General features: G+C 36.0%; 1 protein-coding gene across 5 annotated transcripts in view; it reads left to right on the top strand.

Annotated features, from left to right (window-relative positions):
* The window catches only part of NPG1 (tetratricopeptide repeat (TPR)-containing protein), a 117290-nt gene that overhangs the window by 9632 nt on the left and 79829 nt on the right, over positions 1-27829 (top strand). For all 5 annotated transcript variants that reach the window (XM_089798024.1, XM_089798023.1, XM_089798025.1 and 2 more), the window contains exons 2-3: positions 9097-9358; positions 22650-22902. In XM_089798024.1, coding sequence (XP_089654150.1) covers positions 9167-9358; positions 22650-22902 — 445 coding nt within the window. In that variant the 5' untranslated portion in view covers positions 9097-9166. The remainder of the gene's footprint in view (positions 1-9096; positions 9359-22649; positions 22903-27829) is intronic.

Below are 27829 nucleotides of genomic sequence, written 5' to 3' on the forward strand. Positions count from 1 at the left end.
ATGACAGGGTAGGTAGAGCCATGGTGTAGCAATCTTTAACTTGTATTTAGGGGGATGTGATATTTGATTGTTGCCTAAATGTACCTTTGTCTCTACTATTTTGGCAACATTGACATTCATTGAATGTCTGCTTGGATTGGAGGGGGTATGGTGTAGTATTTGCCAACTGTGTTCTAGCTTTGAGAAAATGATTTTCCTTGCCCAATGTAGCACCTTAATTTTTGTCTGTGGGTTGCAAAAATGTACAAAGTTCAAAACAAGTACGGAAATATTAGCAGTTTCTGTTGGACAATTTGGCATGATAGAGACCATTGGTCACCATCTTGCAAATCTTGGTAGTTTCTCAGCACCATGCATAGCTTAGGTTAGTATGTCATTGGGTGTACCACTATGGAAGGAGCTGTTGCCACTTATGCTTGCCCTTAACTTCAACTAATATTCTGTTTGTGATGGTTTCTATTTTATCAAATTCAATACTTGACGCTGATACTACTTGATACTCATTCAACATCAAATTATTAATCAGTTGTTTGTCAAGTCAAAGTATTTGTGTTTCTGGTTGAGTTGCAGGTTGTCATGTCAACTTTTAGTAATTATACTAACAAGTAATGGCAGACGTGATAGTGATCACATCTATTCCAAGACAATGATGACATTCCTGACAAAGATGTTCGAGTTCTGGTTTGGAGAAAGAATAGGTTGGCAAATAAGGAGAAGAATGTTTTTGGGTGCACATCTATCTTTATAATGATATGGAGTGATGCTGCATGAGGATAAATGTTTTCAGAGATAAAGAATGTTATCTCAATAACGATATGGATTAATTCTGCATGATAATATATGCTTTCAGAGATAAAGAAGTCAGTATTCTACAATTTGACCAATGAGAATCAGTATTTTCGCTTAGTTTCATATGGCATGCTCAATCGGATGCGAGGAAGGCACCAAAAGAAGAAAGGACTTGCCAAATGTAAGATCTGGAGTTCTGTCTTGTTTTACTGCCTAAGCAAAGAAAATTTGTGGTCAGCCAAAAGGAATTGGACCAAGGAAGAATGTTAAAAAGTAGTTGCACCTATAGTACTTTGACTTCTGAGAAGTGGCGAGCAACAATAAAGTCACACCTCCTTTCCAAATAATTAGTGCTATGTTTTGAATGTATATGAAGGGGTGGTGCTATTTTAAAAAGAGATAACAAAACTGTTAAAAGAGCAGAATTTAGAAGGTGATGCTAAGATTAGAGTCATGCACTTACATAAATTCTCAGATTCATTTTGTGTACACAACAATTATTTGTGAAAGATAAGTAGTCTACCGAAATAGGAAGAGTTTAGTTTACCAGCGTATTTGAAACCTTCGATCAGAATTGTCAAAGCAAAGCAGTACAAAGAATGTTGGAGTAAAGATGGTTTATTGGAGCAAGGTATTCAAAGACGTAATCTTTAGTTAAGGTTCAACACAAATCAATATAAGAAGATTTTGTGATTCAAAAGAGTCAAGTGATTGTTAGGGTCTCAAGAGCTTCACTTAGATCAGATGCTTTAGCTTCATTAGCTAGAGCCACATTCTAGAAAAACATGTCATCTTCAGAATGGTTAGAGATTGCAAGTAGAATAGCTAGACACAAAGTTAAGTCATTTATTTTCATTTGTTCTCTGTAAATAGTATAAATAAGGCCTTTTCACACAAAGCTGAGAAAATTCTGCCTTCAGTATGGTTAGAGATTGCAACTAGATTAGCTAGACACAAAGGTGAAATTAAATCATTTATTTCATGCATTTGCTCTGTAAAAAGTATAGTAAAGCTTATCTGCACTTAGTTTTAAGCAATGATAATTCTGAGATTCTCCTACCTACATATTGTTAAAGGTGCTATTTGTCAAGTGTTTGATTATCTTTTTATAACTGTTTATGGTTACATTGCTCTAGCAATTGTGCAAGCTTTGCATTGGAGCTTGGCTTGAAGCGGATATTGTTGCTTGGCTCAAACTGGAAACATTTTACCTCTTCTTCCTAATTCATTTGAACAATCTCTATATGTATCCTCTTTGTCTTAGAAGCAGCATGAGAGTGGTTGCATGTCTTGCATCAAAGCAGTCAGCTCTCATAAGTTCTTCGTGATCACCATCTCCGCAATCATCAAGGACAAGTTTTTCCACTTGAAAATCAGCCATTGCATTGTCATTCATATCAGCAAACTCTTTATGGAGTATAGGATCATTCATTTATCTTCATGCCTATATATATATATATATATATATATATATATATATATATATATATATATATATATATATATATATATATATATATATATCCCCTTGTTTCTCTAGGCAAGCATCCTAGTTTGTGATTGCTTGAGTACAAGCAATCTTGGGTAGTGCAGACTGTAATATCCCCTTTTTGAAATAGGATTTAATAAAGAAGTAATAAACTAAAATGTAAAATTTAAAATAAAATAATAATATAATTAGAAGTTAATGAGGTTTAAGGAATGATCAAAAGGCGTGGAAAGAAGAATTTGACTCTTTCAAACATGAGAACTAAAAGGGAGATGATCTTGCTTGAGAAGGACATCCATGGATCATCACCATTGTATCAATTTTCAACTCAAAGTTCTAGCTTTGACTTTTGAACTCCTAACTATGAATGGAAGGAAGTATGGATGACTTGGACTCTACTAGATATAGCTTTATCAACGACTCCACCCCCTAGTGGAAGCTTCTAAGGAATACTCATATGGTTTTCAAATCAATATCTTCTCCTCAATCCCATTAAATAGATGCAAACTAAAGATTGACTGTTAGTTGAAGTTAAGTGCCTTTAATCAACAGCTAACCACACAAGACACACTTAGAATCAACGAGAGGCTAGTGGTCTGATCTTGTTCCAGTCAAGTAAGTAAACATCCACAATTACTTTCATTTAACTAAACTACTTAAACATTAAATGAAATCTACTCTAAGTGAAAGATTGAGGAAGCCATGCAACACATCAGAGCAACATTAAATAATTCACCATGAAGACCAACAATAAATCACCAATCACTTTGATAGTATTATAACAACGATTTGAACAAGTCTCTCACTTAGCTAGCCTACCTCTACTTATGGCCTTTTACTACTTTACAGATGAGAAGGCCTTAGCCTTTTATAGTTGTTCAATTACAATGAAGGGCCAAGATCAATTCAAAAATAATGGCTAAGATTGATCCCCTACCCTAACTGGGGTTGCCAAATTGTCAACCAATTACATGAGGGCACCACCACGTGGGCCAATAAGAAAATTACATTGATTTTGATAGCCAATGAGAAAATTAAACACTTGGCATGATTTGATTGACTGAGTTTAGATATGGAATTTTCTGATTGGAAAAGACAACCAATTGCCAGCTCATCAACCTTATTTTGTAGATTTATTTTAGAACATGTGCTTTGAATCCTGCCTTGTGGAATGTGTCTGCTAAAAATGATTCTTGCTCGGTTGTTAGAATGTAACTTTGATTTACAGTTTTGAAACTATTAGCACTTTGAGGATGATTGTGATGACTTCCTATTCCTGACTTGTTTGCTCTTTCAAGTCTTATCCATCTCCATTTAGAAATCTCCCCAGACCTTGCATTTTGGTTTTGCAAACTTGATGATATTGCCTTTACACGGTGGATCTCTCAAAAGAAACTTGATTTATCTCGAATTGCACTAGTCTTCATTTGGATTAGCATGTTGATTCTTTTCTTCTCGCTCGGAGTTTTGAAGCACGAGCTTCGAGTAACTGAGCTTGATCTCTCTTGAATGTTCCCCTATTGCCTCCACCTCAGGTGCTCTCCTTGCAAGACAAAAGAAAAAGAAGAAGGCATTAAGGCCACGAAATGAATAATCAAACATGAAATAAATCCTGAAATTTCATGAAACAGAACCAGATATGAGACAGAATAGATTAAACCATGCATTGCCTTAAGCTGGAAATTAAATTCTTCATTTTCTCGCAAGTCTAAAGATAAGATCATGCTAAAATTGGATAAATGAGGGAAGTTTATAAGCAATATGCCCAGATTTTAATTTCTTATCACCCTGCCAAATCTAGAAAAGTTCTGGCTTCTTAATTCAAATCAGAAACAAACTCCCCTTTAAAGCCTTAGTATTGCTCTTGAATATGGGCCGGAAAGCCCTGTTGCTACCTTAAATTGGATCTGCCACATCTCAGAAAATAACCCACTGAATGTTGGACTTAAGTTGACACTCAAGCAATGGAAAATTCGTTGCTGATTGGAGGATTTTGCTGTTTTATAATGCAGAGACTATTCTATATTGGTGTGACAAAAATTTATTTCCTTTGGCCTCTTTATATAGAGGTTGGACTTTTGAGGGGGCACAACCCATTTGGCAGGCCGACCTGGCCTTTTGACCAAAACAATTTAATCACTGAACCGCTTTTTAGGCCTCTACAGGCTGACTTTGTCCAAAGAAACAAATTGTTTTAAATGCTTTGTTTTTCCCATTATAAAATTGTTGTCAGAATAAGAGGGCCAACCTTGAAAGAAAAGGAGAAAATTCAAATCTCAAATTGAAGCCATCAACTTGATGAGAAGATCCTGGGCGGAAATTCTTGAGGTAGGAATTCCTGCCAAGGTTTAGTTAAGCACTCGAAGCACTCATGGTTGAATTTCCCTCTAAATCAAACCCCCGTTGCTTTCAACTTCGAACTTCTTTGTGGTCAACTTGATTTGGCCAGAAATTCGAATTGTGAAGGGCATATTTGTCAGATCTTTACAAATTTGAGGGTGGAATTTGTCTTATCAGAAGAATTCCACCACCTTGGTTTCATTTTTCACACTACTACAAAAAAAACTTGCCATTTGACACCATTTTACAATTTCTTCATTTATTTTCTCCTCGCAGCCCTCTAATTGCTCATCTCAATACAAATTCGAGCATCGCATACAAGGTTGAAATCCTCAGACTTGAGGAGTCCATGGACAGAATCCTGATTAGAAGAATTTTGCCATTCCTTGGTTTCATGTTTTTTGGCATCAAAACTCAAAAACTCACTCCTAACACCGTTGACAACTTCCCTCATGCCTTGCAATCCTTTAAATCGGTTCTGATCATTATGAAGAGGATGGAGATTTCTCTATGCGATGATTCATGTGGCAGAATTCCTCTGATTAGAGGAACTCCGCCAACCTTTAGCGGTTTGGATTGTCTTGAAAAGACTGCTCCCTGTCTAACACTTAAACATTCAAACGTTGTTCTTTATCACTACTTCCTCCTTCAACGTGATTGAGTTACTCAAACCTCAACTTGGATCAGTCTTCTTTCTTAGAGGTGGAATTATCAAAATTTGGGGAGTGACTATGGCTGGCAAAAATCCTAGGATTTGAGGGTTTCTGTCAACACCAGTTTCACAAACTTGTCCAAAAAATTCACCCCCAAACTACATCTTTTAACCAATTCATTCCTCAATTCCTACCTCTCAAAGACTCCAAATTGCACGCTAAAAGGTGAAGAACCAAGGCTGGGTGGAGATTTCTTTGACAGAGGAATTCCCATGCAGAAACTCTCTAATAAGATCTCAACACCTTCTTCCAAGTGATCCAAAACTCAAACTTCCTTCGCCAATACCATCAAATTCTTGCTAAGGCCAGGAGACCAAAAATGGTTTCTATGCAAGACACTAAAGACTGCTAAAACCTACAACCAAAGTGAAAAGAGTGGTCCCCATTTCAATTGATGCAATGGTGTGAAATTCTTGCTACAGATGGTGACTCATTTCTTTTGAAGGGTGATCACCCCTCCAAGAAATGGATATAAAGGGCAACGCATTTCATTGAGAGAACAATTGAATAACTAATAAGTCAATTCATAAAGGAAATGAACTTTCAGTCCATTTACTCAGAAATTCTTTTTTCAGTATAAGTGAGAAATTCATAAAGGAAATGAACTTTCAATCCATTTACTCAGAAATTCTTTCGTTTAGTATAAGTGAGAAATTCATCCTGCAATATATAAAACCAGAAATTAATTTAAGTGACATTTGATAATAGCATCAAATCAGCAATAGTCTACTTATACTATATAGTATGTATGTTATCAGTTTTGAATTCAAGGAGTTTTCTGCAAATAGAAAGGATGAAATTTATGAAGCCAGGCTCACACCCTCAGCAATTTGGGTCCGGGTTCACGTGGATCTGGATTTGCATCTGGGTTTGCTGCAGGTCTGGGCAGGGTCCGGATTTTGGACTGTGGGTTCATCTGGGTCCTTGCTGGCATGAATCCGGGCAAACCCAGGAGGACCCGCAGCAGTAGGATCAGAAAAAAATAATGTTTTTAAATTTTTTTTAATGCAACCCTAAAGGAGCCCAATAAAAAATATTTCATTCATCTAATCTCTCATTTTGATGTGCCCATTTTGCAAGTTTTAAGAGAAGGTTGTAGAGATTGTTTGTTCCAATGATGTGGATCTAGATATAGTTGCAGTCGGGGATGAAGCCATTGATCCCTCATTGTTTGATGACCCATTTAACCCTTGAAGCGCATTTGATATTATGATCTTTGATAAACTATTAAACACTTGCTGTTTATCATTATGTTTCAAACTTTATCATTTGATGAACTATGCTATGTTTTGAAATTTCATTTTGCAATTTAGTAATTCAATACATGATTTTCTTTACAATCATGAACATAGATTAATGAGCGGGTATTTAATGTATATCTTTGACATTTGGCATTGATCAATGATCAAGCAACATATATTCATACTATGAAATGACTTAAGTTTTGCAATTGTGCACGTTTCTCTTATTTTTTTGTGTGTATATATATATATATATATATATATATATATATATAATACACACACACACACACACACACATACTCACGAACCTGAATGGGAATTTTTTTTCTCACCCTAACCCTCGAACCTGGATCTGTCCCCAATTCCAAATCAGTAACTTAGGATGAAATCACTCATAAGTCCACAAGAATTGGAATGATGAAAACCTTTTCATGTTCTTACTGAGTTTGGACAAAACCCAAATTTTGGTTGAGAGAAAAATCCTCCAAGGTTGGCTAAGAGTTGGAAGGACAAAATCCCTTGGCATTGTTACTGTTAAGCTAGGGATGAAAACCTCTGATTCAGCAGATTTGTAAGCATTACCAGAGAATTCATGATTTGATTAATTTTGAGTATTGGGCTATGATTTATTGGTTGGAATATAATCATAACTGCTTAATCTCTGATATAATCAATATCCTATTTGAGTAAAAAGTATTATTATAAGGCAAGATTCAGAATCATCCTTAGACGGGACAGTACAATAACTGTATCAGTACAATAACTGTATCAGACTATCCACCATTTTAGCAAAAAATAGTGACAGTTTTACATTGTATTAAAATGCAATTGGGAAGATATAGTTCATTATGATAGATAATATGGGAAGAATTAAAATATATTGATATCATGTCCTTGAGGGAGTTCATTAGCGACTGTCTTTTCATGACTCGTCTCCAATGTTTTGGGTTTAGCTTATAAGAAAACCCCTTTCAAAATCAAATGAACAAGCTTGAAACTTATATGTGTGCTAGTTACTTGCTGATTTCCAGTCTCCTTTACAAATACAAATCAGTGCCAGCTATTATATGAAACACAATAACATGGAAAATTCTGTTGGCATTGAGCCCTTGAGTGAATGGTATTGTTTATTCAAAGCCTATGTTCAAACAAGTTTTTGGGATAGGGATGACAAGGTACACATTTCCAAGATTGGATTTTTTGGGAGGCCATTTATTACAGGATTTCATGGGGCAGCTTTTAAAAAAAGGAATACGTCATATACATATTAGAAACTTAATGCGTAATATTAGAGTTGAATTAAGGTTGTTCATGAGAGTGGACAAAGTAACAAAATTCAATTGCTTTCATTGTCAGTGCGTAAATGTATTGTATAAAAATGACGACAAAATGCTGAAAGGTTGCATTTCTAAACTTAAAATTTCAAAAATAAAGAAATGTTCTGCTGCCTTTGATCAACATTTGATAACATCCCATCAAAATCATACTCCAAGTTATTGCTACTATGAGGGACTGCGTTATCCAATGGAAGTCCAACCAATCCCTCTAGCTTCTCCTCCTGATCAACTTTTGTGGCCTCTTCAAGATCAACATCGCAACATATTGTTGGAGCCTAACAATGCTCAAAACTATGTTGATTATGAAGTCACTATGCAATAAGCACAACCACCAATTCTCTAATTGATTAGTTGTAAGTCTATTCCTCATGAGTAACTATAATAAGTTGTAAGTGGGTTGAGGGGCAGTGCTCCTTGTGGGAGTCTGGGTGTAGTGCTTTCATTTGGGTCAACGGGCAGTGACCCTCATAGGGTCTGGGGGAAATGCCAAAAAAATGAAGCCTTTGAGACCACCCAAACCATCAAGGCTTATGCCATTTGTTACAATTTTCTCACCTGCGTCTCATTACCATTCCCTCTTCTTCTCATAATTGTTTTGTTGTTCTTGACAACATGAAAAATATCGAAATAAGCTTATTTTTTGTTTTTTAGTTTTGTGTTGAATTTTTAAGATTTTAGGTTGGTGTAATGGGGTGCAGTAGGTACTTGTGGGCCATTCATATCAGTAGCATAGTAGCAATAATTCGATTGTTCACTTCAAAAAAAGACAGCTAACTCACAATAAGTGAATTGTTCTTGTACCATTCTGAAACAAGAAACATATCAGTGTTGATAAGCTTATTCGATTGTTATTTGTGTCAATGCCATACATCACTCTCTACATCTGAACAGCCTACTTTCCAATTCTCCTAAGTTGAGGAGTATCATTAATTGAGGTGGAAAGTGAATATGGAATAATTATGATTGTTACAACATAATTTTATATCTGCACTGCTTGAATTCATGTTGGGATATGAAACTTAAAACTGAACCATAATGTTTATTATGTCATTTTGAGAATATTTTCAAGCTTTTCCTGTTCATATTTTCTGTTGTTTAGATTCAGATTTTTCTGTCTTGAATTGACCATAGCCATGTAATTTGCTTTGACACAAGTTGGTTGATGCTATTGCTTGTTCCAACAGGTGGTTGGGTAAACGCTGTGTCAATTTGACGTGGTGGTTACCCAGGGCAAGAAAGGTGTTGAATTTCAAAATGCTGTGTGCCTGTTCAAGGGAGCAAGTCATGGTAGATGAAGGTGACGTGGCTGAAAATGCTATGGCATTTAAAGAGGTTTCTGCCAATGGATTCTCTGCTAAGACAACAGAGGTTGAAACAAAGCTTGATGAAGGAAACATTGAGGAAGCTGAATCTTCACTTCGTGAGGCATTATCTCTAAATTATGAGGTGAATGTTTTATATTGTGTGCTTTTATAGCAGAATGGTTTGAATGTCTGCAAGGAAGTATTCTGAGAGCTTGTATGAAAAGGAGAATGCTTCGCAAATGTTAGGATTCAAAAGATTTGATGTTCCCCAACAGTAAATTATGCTCTGTATGATCTCTCATGATTAATGCTACAATTAAAAAATGGGTACAGAATCAATTGTGCACATTTCTGCACAACTGAGACATATAGATACATGTTATAATACCTTATGAACTCTTAAGCTTGTTTATGAGGGATTTTTATAAAGTTTGACTTGATATTTGGCCTTGAATTGCTGGATTCTAGCATTTTGGGCTTCTCTGTCCTTTTTTTTCACTGGAAGCCAAATTATGTTGATATAATTGTCTGTTTTTTGCTTTAAAAAAGGTAATGATGCAGGATGCATGCACATTCTTCTCTTCAATTTTAATAAATGAAAATCCTCATCAGTTTACCATGTCAAGATAAACTTGCTTTTTACCCTGTCATCATATTTCCAGTGTAACACGGGGACTTGCACCCCCCTCCCAAACCTCAAAGTACCCGCCCCTGAGACGTCCCTGAACCGGGTGCTTGAGTACCCAAGTACCCCCACCTCCACCATTCTGCAACCATGCCACCGCTAGGATGGGGACTTGAATTTCTATTTTTATTTTTATTTTTGAATGTTACTACAGTGTATGTAATATCTTACTATGTTGATAACTAGCATTTCAAGTTTTATGTGTATACTATACAACACCCCTCCCTGCCCCATCCTTGCCTTGCTGCCGTCCCCCAAGCCGTCCCGAAAATGAGACCCATTTTCCCTGCATCTCAGAAACTTGTCCCGGCGTCCCGACGCACCCCAATACTGGGGTAACACTGCATATTCCTTCCTAGTACCTTTTGGAACATGCATATAGGCACTGCATCTAAGTATTCATTGATGATTGACTATTGATTTTTCGCTGTCGAAGCCTCCTTGAGTGTGGTATCTTAAAAAATAACTACATGTATTTTAAGTAGCAATTTTGATTGCTTTCCACGAAAAATATGGAGTTATGTTTTTGGTATTCATATTTAACTTGGCCTTCGTGCTACTATAAATTTCTGGAGTATGTGGAGTAGTTAGTTGTGTGTCGATCCCATTGTGCACGTAAAATTTTGCAATTTCCTTACAGCTGGCTCACTTGCATAGTTTCTTCTTTGGACTTCGATCTCCTTGCCACTATTATTTCCTGCCTCTTTTTTGAAGTCTTTCAATGCCCAAATGCTTTCTGCTTGTTCTTGGGGAGCTAGATCCAACTTCTCCTAGATGTGTCATCTATGAAAGTGATGAAGTACATTTCTTTTCGTTGTGACATGGATAGCATGGATCCACAAAAATTATATTGATTCTTTTTGTTTTCTCTCTCAATTTGTTATCTTTTTCAAAAATATCTCTCGGATGATTTCCCATAAAGCAAGCTTTGCGTAAAGTTTTAAATGTCAGTGACTGAGGGAAATCAAGCTTTATATTCATTTTGAACAGGGATGGATCAATGCCCAAGGTATTCCTGCTGTAATTGATCTTATGGGCCTGCATTAATCAATATGGTATTTTCACCTCTTTGCATCAAATTGTGAAGGCTTGAGTTGCCTGTGGCTACTACTTGAGTTTTGTTATTCAGAGGGCACATTTGTCTTCAAATAGTGCGCTTACCTTTTTTGTTCAATTTGGCTCACAAACAGCAAATTTACTTCCAGGCTGGACTTAAACAGTACATTTTCAAGGAAACATCTTTTCTGTTTGACATTTGTCTGGCAGTTTCTCTATCTCTTTGACCTGCAATGTGATGTTATGTGCAATGCTGACCTTATCCCCTTCAACTTCTTTTAAAATGTACTTGATTAATGCTCCTTAATCAACATATTATTCTTTTACATTTTCCACATGTGTGGTCTGATTTGAAGCTACAAGGACTTGGTCCTTCTTATCTGTATGTTGATTTGACTAATTCTTCATGTTTGCCTACTTTGTTTAATTATTGTGTATGTGGCCAGGCTTGTCACAGTAATGGTATTTTAAATGCTAGTTATGAAAAGATTTATTACAATATAAGATATAAAGATGTAAAAGAGTAAATACTTGAACATTGGATTGAATTGGAACATCAGACATTGAACATATGTAATGTCCCCATTGGTTGCCAACATTAGAATTTTAGGGATTAACCTAATATTGGATCCTTGTAGGCTAATGAGGATGGTTACAGGGTTTTTTGAGGATCGATTCATCTCCAACATTTAGCGATATATGGATTTGGCCTTCATTCGATGTCATTTGGACTCCATTTGCCATACTTACTATGTATAGTAAGTCAGGGGTAATAGAGACAGATCCTTTCTATTTTTAGAAAGTGTATTTGGTTACATGGGGAATTATGAGGAGAGATTCCTATTTCAGACGACATGGCAATTAGACAAGTATTTCAAGAGATATTAAAGTTCAAGTGATTTATTTAAATATTTTAATGTTATAAAGTTATAAAGTCACTTAAGTGACTAAAAGACGAAATAGTTTTTTATCCCACATTGCTATGTTGTTCGTATCTCTCCTCATTCTGAGGTTATAAAATAAAGCATTTGCATTGGGATTATTACCATGAGAGATTATGTTATTCAAAATCCCAAAAGGTTGCTTTATTGCGACTTGGCTTTTCCTTGAGGACGAAACCCCTTGAGAAAAGAGTGAGATTGGACACAAACCCAGTGACTCACACTTCATTCTGGATTAAGTGTTCGGATAGATACATTTTGCATTCAAAGTAAAGATTGGAGTTACTAAGCAGGAATAAGGAAGTTGATTATTGAAGAGAGCAACTGTGATAGTACATACATGTCATAGCAGCAGTAGACGTGAGCTCTTGGCGGACAAGATAATAATCAGTCATAGAGGAAAAAAGGTAAAACCTGGCATGAACTTAGGTATCCATTTTCACAGGTTATTCTATCACAGTTGGTTTTTTCCTAGTATTACTCATGGCAGAGATTGACGTGGAGACTAGGAGTAGCAGTGGCATCATACTCATGTCCCATAACATTTACACAACACAGAACTCCCTCAAGGCAGAGGTAACGGGCAGTAGAAAGTAACAGGAACATTTTATATGTACTGGTGGTGGCAGTAGGAAAGTTTAAAGGGATAGCAATGGTCTTTCACGGCAACTTCTAGGCCAACTGTTGGCAGCCTCTAGTGAGTTCAGTCTAAATGAAATCACGTCTTTTGCTAGTAGACACGTATGTATTTGCAACCTCATAATGTTTAGTCATTCCTTGCTAGCATATCTATAATGTTCGATAGTATTCCTTAGCTTTTTGTATTGCAATCGTTGTATTGATTTGCAACAGTAAAGTGAGTTTCAATATAGCTGAAATCCATTGTTGAGCGGCCAGTATATATTGTGAAACACCAATTAAATCTGTACTACAATATTGCCTTTAACTTACAGCAGTCGAGTGCATATTAGCTGTTTGTTATGTAATGAAGTATAAGGAGAGTGTTGTAGTGGTATGACCTTAGTGGCTTTGCTTAAGCTCTTTGTTTGCAAGACAACTATTTGATAAAATTTCTGCCAGTCAAAGTACTCAATATCTGATTTATTCAGGTATAGAATATCACAATGGTATTCTGTTATTTACCTTGCCATTGGGATCCGAGTATTTCTTGAAAGTTTGTTAGTAATCAGCATAGTAAGGTTACAGTGGCAATAGTAATTGATATTTGGGTTGCACATCAACTGCTTGTTGAAATTCCTCTAGGCAGAAAATCTAAAATATTGTGTCAATTCCAGCAAAAATCATTATATCATAAATAGTTTAATCAACAAATAGTCAATATCGGAACGTCTCCCATCCTTGACGGAGGTGGTGGAATTTGGTGGCGCTCTGGGGATGGGGGGACGGAGTCCCCAAGTCCTCGGTGCGTCCAAGTCTTCGAGACGTGGGGCAAAAGGTGGGGGGGATGCCTCCCCGTGTTACTACATTGTTTAGTGTCTAGAGCATTTCTATTTTGATCAAATTCAAAGTATACAAAGTCCAGTATCTATAGTTGAATTGATCTATTGAATTCAATAAATCCTTATGACACAATGTGCAATGAGGTAGTGTAATGTCCCCATTTTTCGCTAGCATCATAGTTTGAGGGATTAGTCTATTAATGTGATCCTCGTAGGCTAATTATCGTGGATAGAGGGTCTTCTAAGGAAGAGGCTTGGTTATGAAAGGGTTTTATCTTCTTTGCAATTCTGTATGTTCCAATTTGATCTTTGTTTGGCTCAGATTGGACTTCGTTTGGGCTTAGTCTCATGTACTTACTATTTATGGCAAGTTTGGTGATGATTGGGATTGGCCCTTTCTATTTTGAAAAGTGCATTTGGCCATGTGGGGAAATAATAGGTGTGACTCTTATTACAGAGGGTATATTAAAAGGATAAGTATTTTGGGATTTATTATTATTTTAGTAGCCAAAATATTTATTAAATCAATAAATGACTTATTATAAACTTATAAATTGACTTTATAATTTCACTTAAGTTGAGGGTTGAGTCATCATTGGAAGGGGCCATTTATTTAATTAATTCATGGAGAAGATATTTATTTAAAGGTACATGGAATTGAAATATGCAAGGAAAAAGCAAAGTTTGCATTTTAAGTGAAAAGTGTATGGAAGATTGAAGAAGATTTTGTTCTTAATTCTATAAAAGCAAGCCTCCAGATTTGTTCTATTCATCTTATTTGCTTATTTATTTGTGAGTTTGGAGTTCTTCAAGAGTTTTGAAGAGTTTTATGCTGATAGAATTGTAAATTCTTTCAAACTTTTGCACTTTGAACTGATTAGTCATGCCAGTGAATTGTGCTTATTCTGCTGTTGAGAATTGAGGGATATTTCTGAGAGAATCGATCAAGGAAGAAATCTGAAATTGATTAGTGCTAGGCATTCAGGTTTTCATTCTGAATCACTGCTATTTACTGAGGCAGTGTTAGCATATTCTACGGCAGATTTGGATGTCTATGAAGGCCACCGTAGCAGCGTTCCTCCTCTAGAAGTTGTGATCATTATTTGTGAAGATGGCATTTGACATAGAGAGGCTCATTCATCATATTTAAGGCAGCCAATGCCATTTGCTTCGTCCAGGTCTATTATATATTTCTGAAAATAGCTATATGGTGAATCTTGATATTGGGATTGTGATTATTGCATTCATTTAATGAAGTTATAAGTTTCATGCCTTATGTTGTTGTAATGCTTAAAATGATAAGTATATAGCTTGCTGCTAAGTGTTTGTGAAAATGACAGTTGTAGGTGTTCATTTTACATGTAGAATTTTTTATGTATGTATTCGAAAAAACCAAAAGAAGGCATTTACACCTAGTTTCTCACTAAGTCATTGTAGTGTTAATTTGCAAGCATTTGAATATCATTGAAAACCATTTCAAGCAAGCAAGTATAATCTGAAAATAGAGGATAGTGTTGTTTTCTAAGATCGCTGCAAATGTACTAACAATTGCCATTGTAATTGATTGTGTTCCAAATGCAAATGAAGGCTTATAAATAACAGAGGATGAAACATGTCTCTTCATAAGACATGTCTCTACGGTTAATCATCACTAGATAACATATTAATATATTAATAATATAAATAACCATATATATAATATAATATGTGTAACGGTATATATATAATATATATACTATAATATATATGTGTGTATTATATACAATAATGTATAATATTAACATGGATAAGTATATATAGGAAATGATGATTACCAATAACAATAGTGTATCTCAGATCGAATTAATCCAATTAAAGCTACAACTTTAACACTCCCCCTTAGCTAGGGAGGATTTGTAGAACACATTATGCTTTCAAGTATATGAAGAGATATCATCGTAGTATGATATTCAATTCACTATAAGGCCAAATTTCTCAACACTCCCTGTTTAGCAATTTTTTTTTGAAGCAATTATAATACAAGATTTGAACACCACCTTAAGTGTGGTCTATGACAGATTTAAGTTATGGTTTCTGACAAGATCCGACCCAAAGAACCATAACAATTGATTTTCATGGTGTCCGGCAAAATCTGGCCTGAAGAACCATGATGAGTTTATTATCAAGGTGTCCGGCAAAATCCGGCCCGAAGAACAATGATAACACTTGCTCCAGCACATTTTGGTGTTAGGAGATAGATCAACTATTGATAAGGTCGTCATCTTACAATAGTGACCTCACACATATGAAAGATCATCATTTTTCATAACACACAATTTAAAAAATTTAATCTTTCTGTAAAAACAATTTAATGAAGTCTGTCATGATAACAGGTCTACCATTTATAAGATTGTCATCTTATAATGATTACCTTCTATTTATATATGTCAATGAAAGATTGTCACCTTCATTACATATCATACGCGAAATAGTAACCACCATGAACCAAGTTAGAGGGTGGTACTAAGGCTTGCACCTCAATTCTCCCTCACAGAGAAGAATGCATTACAAGAAATTTCACGTAGAACTTCTTCTCATAGAGAAGATATCATTTACAAAGGATTGCACCTCAAGATTTGCCCCATGAACAATAATTCTGGGAAGTCAGGTCTAGTAGTTACTCCCTTAGAGGCTCTTTCCCCAAGGATTCTTGTCAGACCCACCCTGAATCCGATATTAGTTTTCTGATTTTCTGATGATAAGTCGTCACTTCCTCATGATATACATAGGAGTAGGCCCAAAAATCATGCAGTCATACACATGTATTTCTAGACTCCCTCTTAGTATCAATCTTTTAAGCTCCTATGTTGCTTTAGAAGAAGTGTCATACTCCCTCTTAATGTAGACGAATCTCATAATCTCAATCATCAAAGATGTTCGTTTCAAGAGCCTCATTTTATCCATTTTGATCATCAGGGTCTTTGGAGTTACTATCATTAGATTGAGTCTGCACAATATTATGTAGCATATGTAAAGTACCAACCTTCTTTTCCTGTAAGAATATCCTCAAACATAAAGGAAAAAAATCAAGCAAAATAACCCTTATAGTATGTATAGAATAACAAATATAAGAGAGACTATAAAGAGTAAATAAAGATAAGAATACTTATCTGCACATGAAGATTCAAAAATCGTCCTTTTAGATTATTTGAGAATGAAACATCTCCTTCTAAATAAGGTTCAAGTGGGAATGGAACATTGACTATTATCCTCCCCACAATGTAAAATTTCCACTCCTTCTGATATTGTTGAACAATTTTGTATCAAATATGACAACTCCTTTCTAAGTTCCAATTTGCTCTTTCGTCCATTGAAGGTCCAAACATTCATTTAGCTTAACTGTACAAGCGAACATGTCCTTCCATTTTCTCAAACTTGTCCATAATACGCCAATATCTTGATTGAGTATGATTTTGTGACATGTATGAATCTACAACTCATACGTCAAGTTTTATTCATCAAAGAGAGACTTGTAGATGGTTCAAATGAATTCTTTAAAGCTTCAATAACATCTCACAACAACTCAAATTTCCTTCATTCATGCAAAGGTATTTGTTTGATCTTTTGATTAAACCTATATTATGCACATATTACAATTTATGTATTCCAAATTTATATCATTGGTGAATATCATATGTTGATATTATGTAGACCTGAGGTAAATTCATGAATCATGGTCCCCTTGATTGCTATAATTGATTGATCACTGGAGAATCCATTCCAACATGGTTTACTCCCTCTGAATCAACAATACAAAGATCACTGAAGGGTGATTGAATCATATCCTCTCAGTGTTTCCTCTCCTTCAAGGTTGCCTTTAATGAAATATCAGTCTCCCTTTGAATCTCAATCTCCATTTGAACATAAATTTTCAGAGTTCCTCATTCAATGCTACTGTTGATGAAGTGTTAGACTCCCGCTGAAACTGATATCAGTCATCATTGTCCTGCAAGAACATTCTCAAAGGAAAGATCAAGGCACGTATATCTTATAATTTGAATAAGATTTTTAACATTAGTTATGGTGTTTAGTAATTTAACTCATACCTATGACTAACAACATAAATAATTATAAAATAACTCTCCATTTTATGACATTAATTTTGATTCCATCTAGCCATTCTTATAGAGACGACCTCAAACTTTACCGTGACACATAGGCATTCATATAGAAATGAGTGTGGTCCCTACAGTGGCATTATAGAACTTGATCCATTATTCTATAGATTCATTTAATGAACATATAATACTGAATTAAAACATTCATCCAATTATTCTTCTTCAATAATAATCTACTCTTATATATAATGTAATAATAATATCAACTTAATATTCATATATTCATACTATTTGCATTTGCATATAAATCAATAATATATTATTCTTACCTTTGGGGTTACTACCCAATACTTCTACTACCTTTGTGCTTTATCAAATTTATGCCCTTATCTTGCATAGTCAATTCTTGTTGACCCTGGTTGACCACCTTAGTACATACGTGCTTAGCACTCCATGTCACATTTCGTGTTGTTGTTAATCAGTTGTAATTGTTTTCATATTGATGTAGAACAACCTTGAATCAATGGTAGTAAATAACCCTTTACATATGTCAAGTTAGTTTGGTCTCCTTCGATTTTGTCTTAGATCGTTGCCGATTCGAGCCCCCTTCCTTATCTTCTTCTTTGATCTATTGTACCTATTCACTTGCATCCATGTCACCCATTGTATCAATAATAGGAGATAAAAGATTTCCATTATGTTTTTCCGGTCTCAAATATGCTGCCAAAAAATAAGGATTGTACAGACTTATATGACCGATTCATTCAAGGTAACTTCTTTATTGATATTCAATCTCCTTTCTATGATAGTGTCAAACCATATTAATTTTAGAAATAATCTGTCACCATATGTTATTGGTTCGATTATCAATCGGTTGTTATGTTTTTCCATATATTGTTCCTTGTTTGATATGTATTTCTTGGCCCTATGCCTTTTGCAATATCAGGTGTTCTGGTGATATCATCTACTAATACCATCGTTTGTCAATTTTTCATGATATTGGTGATTGATATTCTTGCGGGGTCATATGCTGAATTCCTTTTATTTTATTTTGTTATGTTTTCATTGTCCCTCTTGAATGTTCTGTCAACCACCCTTTTGTATATATAGGAAATCAATAATTTCATTCATCCCGTTGCCCTCTGTGCAATCAATACCGAGTTTGAAGCTTGTCTTGATGAGTAATTGAGTAGTATTTGGTTTTCTTGATGTAAATTGCCATATCATGCTTCTCATTCGGAGACACCCTTGAAGTGGTGATATTTTGTGGGCTAAGAGGTTATGGATCATGGTGGAGACAATAACATGATGCGTGCATTACAATCTCTCCTGAGGTTAATATGCTTTTTACATTCTTTATGCAGTGCTCTTTTATCATCTGCATACGTGACTGTTACTTACTGGTCATTATTTTAAGTTTTCATTTCTTCTTGTTCGATACTCCCCCACTTTCATATATGGTGGTTGGGTATCTTTAGGTGGATCCAATCATGATTCTTATTGATTAATAATTGCTTTGTCTCCATTTTTGTTGCATCTTTCGTGATTGACTCAATAACTCTTCTACGATCTTTGTCTCACATCTACCTTCAAGCTATTTAAGCTTTATAGAAGGAACCTGCTCTGGTACCGTGTTGTTTGCTAAGATCATTGAAAATGTACTAGCAATTGCCATTGTAATTGATTGTGTTCCAAATGCAAATGAAGGCTTATAAATAAGAGAGGATGAGACATGTCTCTACGGTTAATCATCACTAGATAACATATTAATATATTAGTAATATAAATAACCATATATATAATGTAATGTGTATATATATATATATATATATATATATATATATATATAGTATAATATAATATAATATTATATATATATATATACACACACACACAATAATATATATGTATTATATACAATAATATATATTATTAACATGGATAAGTATATATAGGAAATGATGATTACCAATAACAACAATGTATTTCAGATCGAATTAATCTAACTGAAGCTACAACTTTAACAGATAGCGAGATATTGAAAAGTAAAGCAATTTGGTTTCTCAAAGTTAGAACTAGTTGGGGTATTTACATTGGTATCAGAGCGGTTTCTTGCCATCTAGTTGGTACTCCTATATATAGTCATTGTTGTCAATAGTGCAAAAAGGCAAGTTGGCGAATGAAGTTACCGAGTTACAGTATAAACTGAGCCAAGGCAAAACATAAGCATAAGTATGAGATAGTAATAACCGATCCAAACAAGCTTAATTGGGTTAGGAGGACATCGAATGACAACATAACTACTGAGCATGAACATGGTATCTACCGAGTTGTACAAGAAGCACATAAAAGTTTGAATTAGGTTAGAGTTAAGTATTGTTTAAGTTTTTCTAGGTAGTTAGATCATGTGCATGCTTTTCTTGGCTTCACCATCATGGTTGTGGTGACACCATTTAGAAATCCTTTTTTTCATTTAAACTCCCCTGAACTACCAAGAGATACATATGATAAAACTTAAGGCACTACAAAACTAGAACCTGTAGGTGATCAAACACCATGACCCCTTCAAGAAGGTACATATATTGAGATTTGCTATTTAGATTTGATTGTGTGAAAAATTGGTCACACAATCAAATCCAGATAGCAAATCTCAACATTGGTGGATTGTGGAAATCTGATAGCTCTTAAAGGTACATATAGTTTTTCAGCTACATTACAGGGTACATGTTCATGTACTTGTGCCATTCGCATAAGAATTCAATAATGGGTATGGATCACAATCTATGTTTGTCATCTGTCCAAGGTAAAACTTGGACTGTGGATCCCGCCCATAAACCAGCAGCTATAAGATGCCTTAGATTTCGTATTGAGAGGAACTCATGAAAGGATAGCTTGTATTGGAATCTCTTCTACATCAATAAGATGCCTTAGAGGTAAAGTAGACATGTCAATGTTGTGAGGTGCATTGGAGAATAATTGAAGTTTAATATGATCCATTCACACATGCCCAACTTTAAAATATTAAGAAAATGGTCCACATTTATCGTCACCTTGAGACTATAGTAGACATGTGTCAAGTTTGTGAGGTGCATTTTAGAGCAACTCAAGTTTTATGAGATTCATCCAAGTAACTCTGGCTTTAATATCTAAAAAATATTGTCTAATAGATAAAATACAGAGCGTTTATCCTACAACTCTTTGAAGACTACCCATAAACTTACCCAGATTTACCGAGCAAGACCAAATCTGAGACTTCAGATCAATGTCTATATATTCAAAGATGTGAATGGTACAAACTCTCTTAAAGCAACTGCCATCCCAAGGCTCACACATCTTCAAATAGAGGATGTGATATAAGTAGAGAAGGCCATGGTATTTGTCATATGTGTTTATAAAGGAAAACATAACTTCAGATAAACAAAAGAGGTTCAAGGTGAGATATCAGGAGAAGGATAACATCAAATAATTCAAGGAGGAGATTTCCAAAACGAAGAGGATGAAGAACAATTATGAAGAATTAGTAATTTGAGAATATGATCCATCACAATCATGCACAAGGGAGATAGTTTTAGAAAAGTTAACCAAAGTTAGAGATATCTCTTATTTGTGAATCAAGGATAAAGATATGCATGATGAGTTGGCGACCAACCATTCTCAACCAATCAAAGAATTCCAAGTCAACTTGTCCAAGTTCATCCAATCAAATTCATTTACAATTGGACATATATGTGAGGCATTTAATCTATTATGAAAATGAATTTTCTCATTGGCTCATCCATAAAAGGATATGCATTTCAAAATAATGTAATTTTCTCATTGGATGTCATTTAATACTTGTAAGCAATGGTTGTGGAAAACCCTAATTAGGTTATTTTAAATTAGTTTGGCTGTTGATCTTGAATCAATCTAGACCATTGATTATAATTGAGAGCATTATATAGGCTTGTTTGTTTCATTTGTGTGGTAGACTTTTGCCAAAATATTATCAAAATAATTGCAGACTCCTCAAAGCTTTGTGAAGACTTGTGTTATTTGGCTATTAGCATGTTTCCTATTTCTCACCTAGGATTTGTTGATGTTGAGTAGTTGGATGAAAGATATTGTTGTTGATCAATCGTGAAACCACTTAATGTTCATACCATTTGTTACTTATTGATTGCAAGTTGTAGTGTAAGGTTAAGGTTAGGTTGACTTATTGGAAGACAATACTTCAATTATATTATGCTCATTGATTTACATGTCTTGTGGTGTTGATGTGCTTTAGCGATTTAAAAATCGCTTGTGCATCCTTAAAAGATTTGAATCAACTTTGCATAGTTCAACTTGGGGAAGCAAAGTTTTGTTTGGTTTCACTTCATCGTAAATAATTTCTTGCATTGGTAGAAGTAGATTATATTTCTGATCCCAATCTCCTTTGCTTTTTATTTCAAAACTATTGTTAGGATTAGTTGAAGTGCTCATATTGCAAAATCATTTGTCATTTGAAAAGTTGATATATTTCCATGAATGAATAGTGTACGTCCTTTTGTGATTATCAGCATATTACATCATGAAACTGAGTTGTTTCTAGAATTAAGTTGCATGTTCACATTGTGAACCTTTTGGTTGCTTAACTTGATTACACTGCCATATTCTTTAGCATACGGAGTTAACTTGTTCAAGAGAGGATATAATACTTAGTGTTTTATCCAGCATGATGGAGTGGTCACAAAACTCACATCAAGAATTCTCCCAAGACATTGAGTATGAGAATTTTTTCAATTTGTCGTCTATGAATAAAAAATTGAATTCATTTAATGAAATATTTCCTTGAATACATTTGTGTTTCTTGTTAAAATATCATGCCACTCTATGTACTATCAGCTTTTTTTTCATGAGAGGACCTGAACTGCAAATCTGAAGTTAGAAAATACAGGGAATTGCTTTTTGTTGATTACCATAATCGGAAGTGTTGGCAATGTTATGTAGATAAATATTAATCCTTTTATATCCATGCTTTTGCAATTTAGTTTACCCTTTATATTCTAGAAGGTTTATTGAAATCTCTGAATTATTCAAGTTGTATAAAATGCTTAGCATTGAGCTCAGTGCTAGTTCTTATTTGGTTCCTCTGTGTTAGAATATCTATGGTTCATTGCTTTTAACATTAGCTTATTTCAAAGGTCAATATATTTTGTGGAATTGCACTGTGCAGGAGGCTAGAGCTTTGTTGGGAAGATTGGAGTATCAGAGAGGAAACATTGAAGCTGCTTTGCAAGTATTTGAGGGAATTGAATTACATGCTGTGGTACATCGTTTGCGATCTGCTGTTTCAGAAAAAAATCAATCTAAACGAGGCAGACTACGCAATGAATCAGTCAATTCAGTCTCACTACATGCGGCAAGTCTTCTACTTGAGGCCATATACTTGAAGGCCATGTCATTACAAAAGCTTGGTCGTCTAACTGGTAGAGATTTTTCTGATCATCTCGTGTTTGGGGTGTCTTTTTGAGAAAGCTCCTTCAATTAAATTTTTTGAAGACAATTAGCTGAGGAGATAACAAACATTTTGTTGACAATTATTAACAGTTATTCTACAAATGTTTTTGTATACTGAGATATAAAGGAAATTATTTTAATGATCAATGTTGGTGAAAGAATATCATTTCTTAGACATTCATACTTTAGTATGGATACATATATGATGTGCCTTTAAATCATTACTGATTATGCTTAAACAGCTTTTTGACTTTTTAAGGTTTACAGCAAGCTCTTTCTCCTTGAAACACTGCTTCTGAATTGATAGTGAAAACATTTGAATGATATACTACTGTTGGATTTATTCATCTTTTTGAAATCCTTATGATAATTTTGTGCATTGGAATGTGTATCCCATTTTCACTAACTTACTTTTGGTACACATCACAACTTCTTGCATACTGTTGCATGTTTCTAGACAACGTTGGCTACCGCAAATAGATTTATAGAGTCGATCAACTTATTGTTTCACTTAATTTTGTGTCCATCTCATGGCCTGACACTACCCTTTTGAATATGTCATTCATCCCCATCTTACATAGTAGGACTTGAATCAGCAGCTGTCTCTTTTCTGGTTGGCGATATCTCCTGAAACCTTTTCTATCCCTTCCTCATTGTCTAGTTTTTCTAGGTAGTTAGATTGTGCACATGCTTTTCTTGGCTTCACCATCATCTTAACATCAAATTCTTGATATAGCATCAACCATTTGTATATTTTTCCTTGCATATTCTTTATAGGTATTATAAGGTTCATGGTTAGTAATTTAGTATGGTGCAAAGCCCATCACAAGCACTTTTTAGTTGTATTGTAGTTTTTTCTTTAACTAATAAATTCTTTCTTGCAAAAGATATAGGATTTTCTAACTTGTCTTCCTTGGGCTGAAGCAATATTGTCATGCGTTACAAACTAGATGGATCAATTTACAATGTAAGAGAAGATCTTACTTTATACTGCCACTATAGAAAACTGAGTCATGAAGGTAAAGTTTGCAACAAATTTATCAATAAAACTTGTCATTTTAAAATTAATTTATTCGCAACCCAAGAAGTACATCCAGTATCTAAATATATAAACATTACTAAACAGATTTGAAAATTCTATAAGATGTCCCAACTTATCATGATAAACTGATTAAATATTAAACATGAAGAACATACAAAATCAAGTCTCCAAAGCATAGTTTGCAATCTTAGACTTGACTTTGATTCACCAAACTATTAGAGGACTTAAAAAATATTTTCAAAAGCTTGGAACTAATGAGTTTTTCATACAGACTTACTGAGTACTTCCTGTAATTTTGGGGCTGCGAATCTTTGAAGCTCATTCTTTACAACTCTTGAGTTAAAATAATGAGATTTATGTGGCAAAATGATCTTGACTTGCTAAGTATGCTGCAAGTTATAATTTTGCTCCAAAGAATGAGAAGGATCTAAATTATCAAAAGCTCTTGGGCGAGCTGGCACAGTGTCTGTTTACCGCATAGATTAATTAAGTAATGCACACAGATAATGAACACGAACAGCAGTACTCTTTTATTCGCATATGCCAATAGATTACAGAATTGGTGATAAGATCAGATCAGATAAGATGATTTACAATGTACCCAGACAGGGTATAAATACTTTTCGCCGAACCTTCCAGAAGGGGTTCGTCGGCCACATACAATACTAATCTATTCGCCGACTACAAATCTTTACCGACGACATGAACCCCTCGACTCGTCGGCTACAAAATCTTTACTGACGACATGAACCCCTCGGCCAGTCGGCTACAAAATCTTTACTGACGACAACACCCTGTCGGCTACAATTTCTACCGACAACATCATCCCCCCCAAAAGAAAAAGTCGTCTCCGGACGACAATTACAAGATACTCGAGACAAATTAACACACAAAATACATTAAGTGACTAACTATAACAAGATACATTTGCTTCTATCACATCCCTTTCACATTTGTTTTGTGCTTGCACCAAACTAGTCTCCAACCCACGATGCATCTGTAGCCTCTGCCAACACAATACTATCTACTTAGTCAAGCTAACCTTGATAGCCACCTATGCTGCCAACTCTAGGTACACTGAGTCGAGTGTTGCTGCGCTGCCTTCAACTAGATGATCAACTCCTCTCGAGCTCTCTATGCATCCACCAAGACAGTCTCACGTCCAACACCCACTCCAAGTGCCTCTGGTACACAGACACTCCATGCTTGTAGCAGCTCCAAGTCTTCATCAACTGGTCAGACTTCCCACGATTGATATCCGCAATGACTGGGGGTCCAGGGGGCAACGCCCCGGCGGGGTCGAGGGGCAGCGCCCTCGCGGGGTCCCGGGGCAGCGACCAAATTAGCACTCCGAAACCCACACAAAAATGCATGGAACACACTATTTTGCGATTTTTTCTGATCTCACACTCTTTCTGAAAACCGCTGATGTTTTCCCTTCCCTTTGGCATTATGCGTTACTCATTCCGAACAATTTGAATCTGTCGACTTTTTTTTTTTTTTTTGAAAACCTCCTGTCACCCTTCTTCTGCGTCTACTGGTGTATTGCAATCTTCTTGTGGGTCACCTTCTGTGGCAAAAGGACCTTCTGAACTGTTTCATCTGTGCATCACCTTTTGCGGCAAAGGTGTCTGCAGACCCGTGTACGCGGCCATGTGACCGTGGGACACTTAGTGTCCGCGGGCGGTGTCTACGGGACACCCTATCCGTGGGACACTCAGTGTTTGCGACCAGTGTTCGCAGGATACCAAGTCCGTGGGACCACTTCTTTTCTTTCCAGACACTTGCATGATCTTATCTGCCAACAAAACATAATCCTACACTTGAGTTATCCTCGTAGCCTGTCTTTTCAAAGCACATTGAACCACAGATTGAGCTCTGAAGTGCTTCTTCCCCATAATTGAAGAGATGCTTTTTCTAAAGAGGGCTCCTTGTGAATCCCCCTTAGAAGAATCCCCCATATCCCTCCCTCGGAGTCGAACCTTGGGCTACCGCTTCTTTGGATGCCTCTTTATGGAGTCCGACACAACCAATGGACAATCCTCATTATCTTGATCAATGGCCCATTGTGGCTGCAATTGCTTCTCTTCAAATTTGTTCAAATTATATGAGCTTTCCCTTAGGCTTTCCATGCCGCATACCATGAATTTCGTTGGCTGCCATTCCTCGCCATCAACTATATTCCTAATTTTAGAAACTTCACTTTGTATTGCTGAAGTTTTTATTGAGCCTGTTTTCTTTGTTTTCTGTGTAGACCGTACAATGTGTTTTCCTTGTTGCCAACATCCTTCTAATAGATTAGTGGTTCGTCGTAACCTTTTCTTCCTTTGTAGTCGTACAATGTGATCTTTCCTTTTTTTGGGTTTGTGCTGTATGTTCTTCCCTTCAGCTTCAGCCATAACTGCCTTTCCTTCTTCCACTTCTCTGTATTCCTTCAGACATTCATTTTCCTCTTCTTTTTTACCTTCGTCTACCCTTAACATAAATTACAGTTTTGAAAGAGTTCGTAGTCCTCCATCTGCCAGTGGTAAAGACCGTTGACAGAATCCAAATCGTCCTCTGTTGATCCTCCTTCCAACCGCAGGACTCCCTCCTGATTTGGTTCCATACGCTGCCTCCCTTCATCTTCTGCTTCAGAATTTGAGGACAAAGCTTCTTCCCCCACCATTTGGGTGTGCAAATCAATAACAAATTTCCTCCCTTTGCTTTCAAGTGATAAAGTGTTTTTCTTCCATTCATGTTTAACCCTAGCTTGAATAAGCCATCCGCAGCCCAGAATGGTGTCGTATCCTTTTCTCTTCAGCGGGATCACAACAAAGTCAAGCAAGAACGATTGTGTGCCAATCGTCATCAGTTGTGCCATCAGAACGCTAAGAGGTTTAATGCCCTGTTGGTCCGCTGTCAACAACTGGAATGTAGGTGGCCACAACATCGGTTGTCCTAGCTTCCTCCAGGTCTCCTCGGGTAAGACATTTATGCCAGACCCTCCGTCGACTACTGTGTTTGTGAGAACTTGTCTGAGGATCCCCATCTCGACGATCGTCGGATGTCGTTCGGATGTGAGGGCTAGCAACATTTGGTCTTCGCCGCTTGCAACAATTTCTTTCCCTCTACCTTGTTCTCCGGGTATCCTCGGAGCTGGCGCAATATTTGTGAGGGCGGATTGGAGATGGGGCATTGTAAGAAGCAAATCATTTATCTTGACAGGTATCTCTGTTTGCAAAATTTTCCGTACAATGTTTTGTTCCGCGAAATTCCTTGCCAAAGTGTTGGTGGTGTCCCTCAACTGAGATGTTTCCGCCTGCAATGCCTTTTCAATCTCCGCCTGTGCTTCCCCAAATTTCCTCTTTTCTTCCGCTAGGTCTAGGTACTCTTTTGCTTGCCTTCGTGTAATCGCCAACACCTCTTCTTCAGCTGTCTCGACAGTGATCAAGTTGACTCCAGATTTTGGACATTTGGCATCTTCATGATCACCAGGTCCGCACCATCTGCATAATAATTTCGGTGTGTTTGCCGTTGTACAATCCTGCGCAAAATGACCCCACAAATTACATGTTCGGCATTGAACGATCGGCCGTCCGTTCGCATCATAGTGAATTCGACTCCTCCCGCCATTATTATTGTTATTGTTCGCATTGTTATTGTTGTTTTGCCCTTTGCTATTATTCCTGTATCCTCCTGACGTGGCACCTGCATTATTGGTGTTTCCGCTACTGCCTGACGGAGATGCCTCCTGTGTAAGAAGTGCTTGCGGAGATCCTTTGGTCTTCATGTTAAAGGGACATTCCTTGGTCGAATGGGCCATGATCTGACAAATGTCGCAGAATTGGTTCTTTGGACAGGATCCTTTAGTA

The sequence above is a fragment of the Cupressus sempervirens genome, chromosome 8 (assembly GCF_028749045.1).
Source record: "Cupressus sempervirens isolate cs-2001-9-10 chromosome 8, ASM2874904v1, whole genome shotgun sequence".
Lineage (NCBI taxonomy): Eukaryota > Viridiplantae > Streptophyta > Pinopsida > Cupressales > Cupressaceae > Cupressus > Cupressus sempervirens.